The sequence below is a fragment of the Malania oleifera genome, chromosome 6 (genome assembly GCF_029873635.1).
Source record: "Malania oleifera isolate guangnan ecotype guangnan chromosome 6, ASM2987363v1, whole genome shotgun sequence".
Lineage (NCBI taxonomy): Eukaryota > Viridiplantae > Streptophyta > Magnoliopsida > Santalales > Ximeniaceae > Malania > Malania oleifera.
Window position 1 is genome coordinate 22,468,313 of NC_080422.1, and position 1,726 is coordinate 22,470,038.

Below are 1,726 nucleotides of genomic sequence, written 5' to 3' on the forward strand. Positions count from 1 at the left end.
TACTCTTTATGCACGAATATTTATTCTCAAGAATAAATTAGTTTTAATAGGTTAGTTATAATTAATTATCTAAGAAAAATAATAATTTTTAAATAAATATCTATTATTTTCTTATTATATATTAAATAAAATAATTAGAAATATATTAAAAAAAATTCTCAAAATTTAAACCGTATTTCATCTAAATTTTACTTAAGAAAGTCAACAAGATGTCATATTATTGCGAGGAGATTTTGGTAACTTCATCATCCTTACCTTTCCCCTATGTTATTACTCACCAAGGAAACCAATTTGTAACATTCAGTGGACACAGGCTCTAACATGGCGCTTCCCATCGCCGGTGGCGGCGCACGGTTAAGAGTGGGACGGTCTGCGCACGTTAGACAAACAATTACAGCTTTTGCTGCCGTATCCCCACCCCGAGGCGATGCAGCAGGGTGGAAAGAGGCGACTGAGAATTTCTTCGAGCAAGACTCAAGGCCCATCATGTTATTTGATGGTGATTCAGGCTCATTTTAGCATACCAACTGTCTTAATTATGTCAGTCGCTTGCTTCCCCATCTCTTGTTCCTTGAAATCAATCTCTTTGCCTGCAGGTGTATGCAACTTATGCAATGGTGGTGTGAGGCTTGTGCGCGAAAATGATCGACGTAGGTACTGTCATCAATCTCAGTTTCTTCTTCTTCTTCTTTTGAAATTGACGGTATTTGGCGCAGTATGCACTTATTTCCAGTACTGGACTAAATTAGTTTCTTATTCGTTATATTCATCGGTAGGGGAATTAGGTTTGCAGCTCTGCAGAGCGAATCAGGGAAGAAGCTGCTCAGGAGATCAGGAAGAGCACCTGATGACATTTCCAGCGTAGTACTCGTCGAAAAGGATCGGTATTTTTCTTTTCTTTTGTCGTTTGGACTAAAATTTGAAAGAGAAGAAGTTGTATTTATAGCTTCATGGTGGATTTTTTTTCAAGATTGCAGGTAATTTTGGAATTTAAAAGTGATGCTATATATGTGTTGATGGTTGAATATTTCAGATCATATGTGAAGTCAGAGGCAGTGCTGAAGATAATGGAATACATAGACTTACCTTTCCCTCAGCTAGCATTGCTCCTACAATTTGTTCCTCTGTAAGTCACCACACTCATCACTTCTCACCTTCAAACAATTCATTGATCTCATTTGGTACACAACAATGGACAGAATTCAGATTGTTACTTAAGTATTGAACGATTATGTAACTCTATTTCCATCTCATTTATCTTGCAAACTAAGCGCGATGTAAAGAATGCATTTAGACCCTATAAGTATCTAGCTAAATATCATGGTTTTTTGGTTTTATGACTTGCTTGTTGCAGGTTTATTAGGGATTTTGTGTACGACAATGTTGCAGACAACCGTTATAAGATTTTTGGTCGCTCAGATTCATGTGAGATATAGAGCGATATGTATGAAAAATGTGTGATACTTTTGAATGCTTGCCGTTTAATGGGCTGTGGACCAATGTTAGAGTATTAACACGATGCTATGAAGTATGAAGGGTTCAGCATAAAAGGTTTATTGAGTTGTCTGTTTTCCTTAAATTGTCTGTGTTTTAAGTGTTTGATCATTTTCCTTAGACAAAAACAGTGTTCCAATACAAGAATAAGATGTCACAAAATGCAGTCTTTCTGAAATTTGTATTTTGGGATACATTCATATTTGTCAATAAAATCACAAGGTTTTCCTCA

The 1,726-nt window shown here is 36.1% G+C and overlaps 1 protein-coding gene across 2 annotated transcripts; it reads left to right on the plus strand.

Moving 5' to 3' along the window:
- Positions 1-222: 222 nt before the first annotated feature.
- On the plus strand, positions 223-1,726 carry LOC131157207 (DCC family protein At1g52590, chloroplastic). Of its 2 annotated transcripts, none has more exons than XM_058111190.1 (5): positions 223-499; positions 597-654; positions 777-884; positions 1,034-1,126; positions 1,355-1,726. In XM_058111190.1, exons 1-5 carry the CDS (start codon positions 322-324, stop codon positions 1,434-1,436), a joined length of 519 nt encoding a protein of 172 aa, XP_057967173.1. In that variant the 5' UTR covers positions 223-321; the 3' UTR covers positions 1,437-1,726. The 2 variants fall into 2 exon arrangements, with proteins under 2 accessions (XP_057967173.1, XP_057967174.1); XM_058111191.1 differs by having other exon boundaries at positions 225-499; positions 786-884.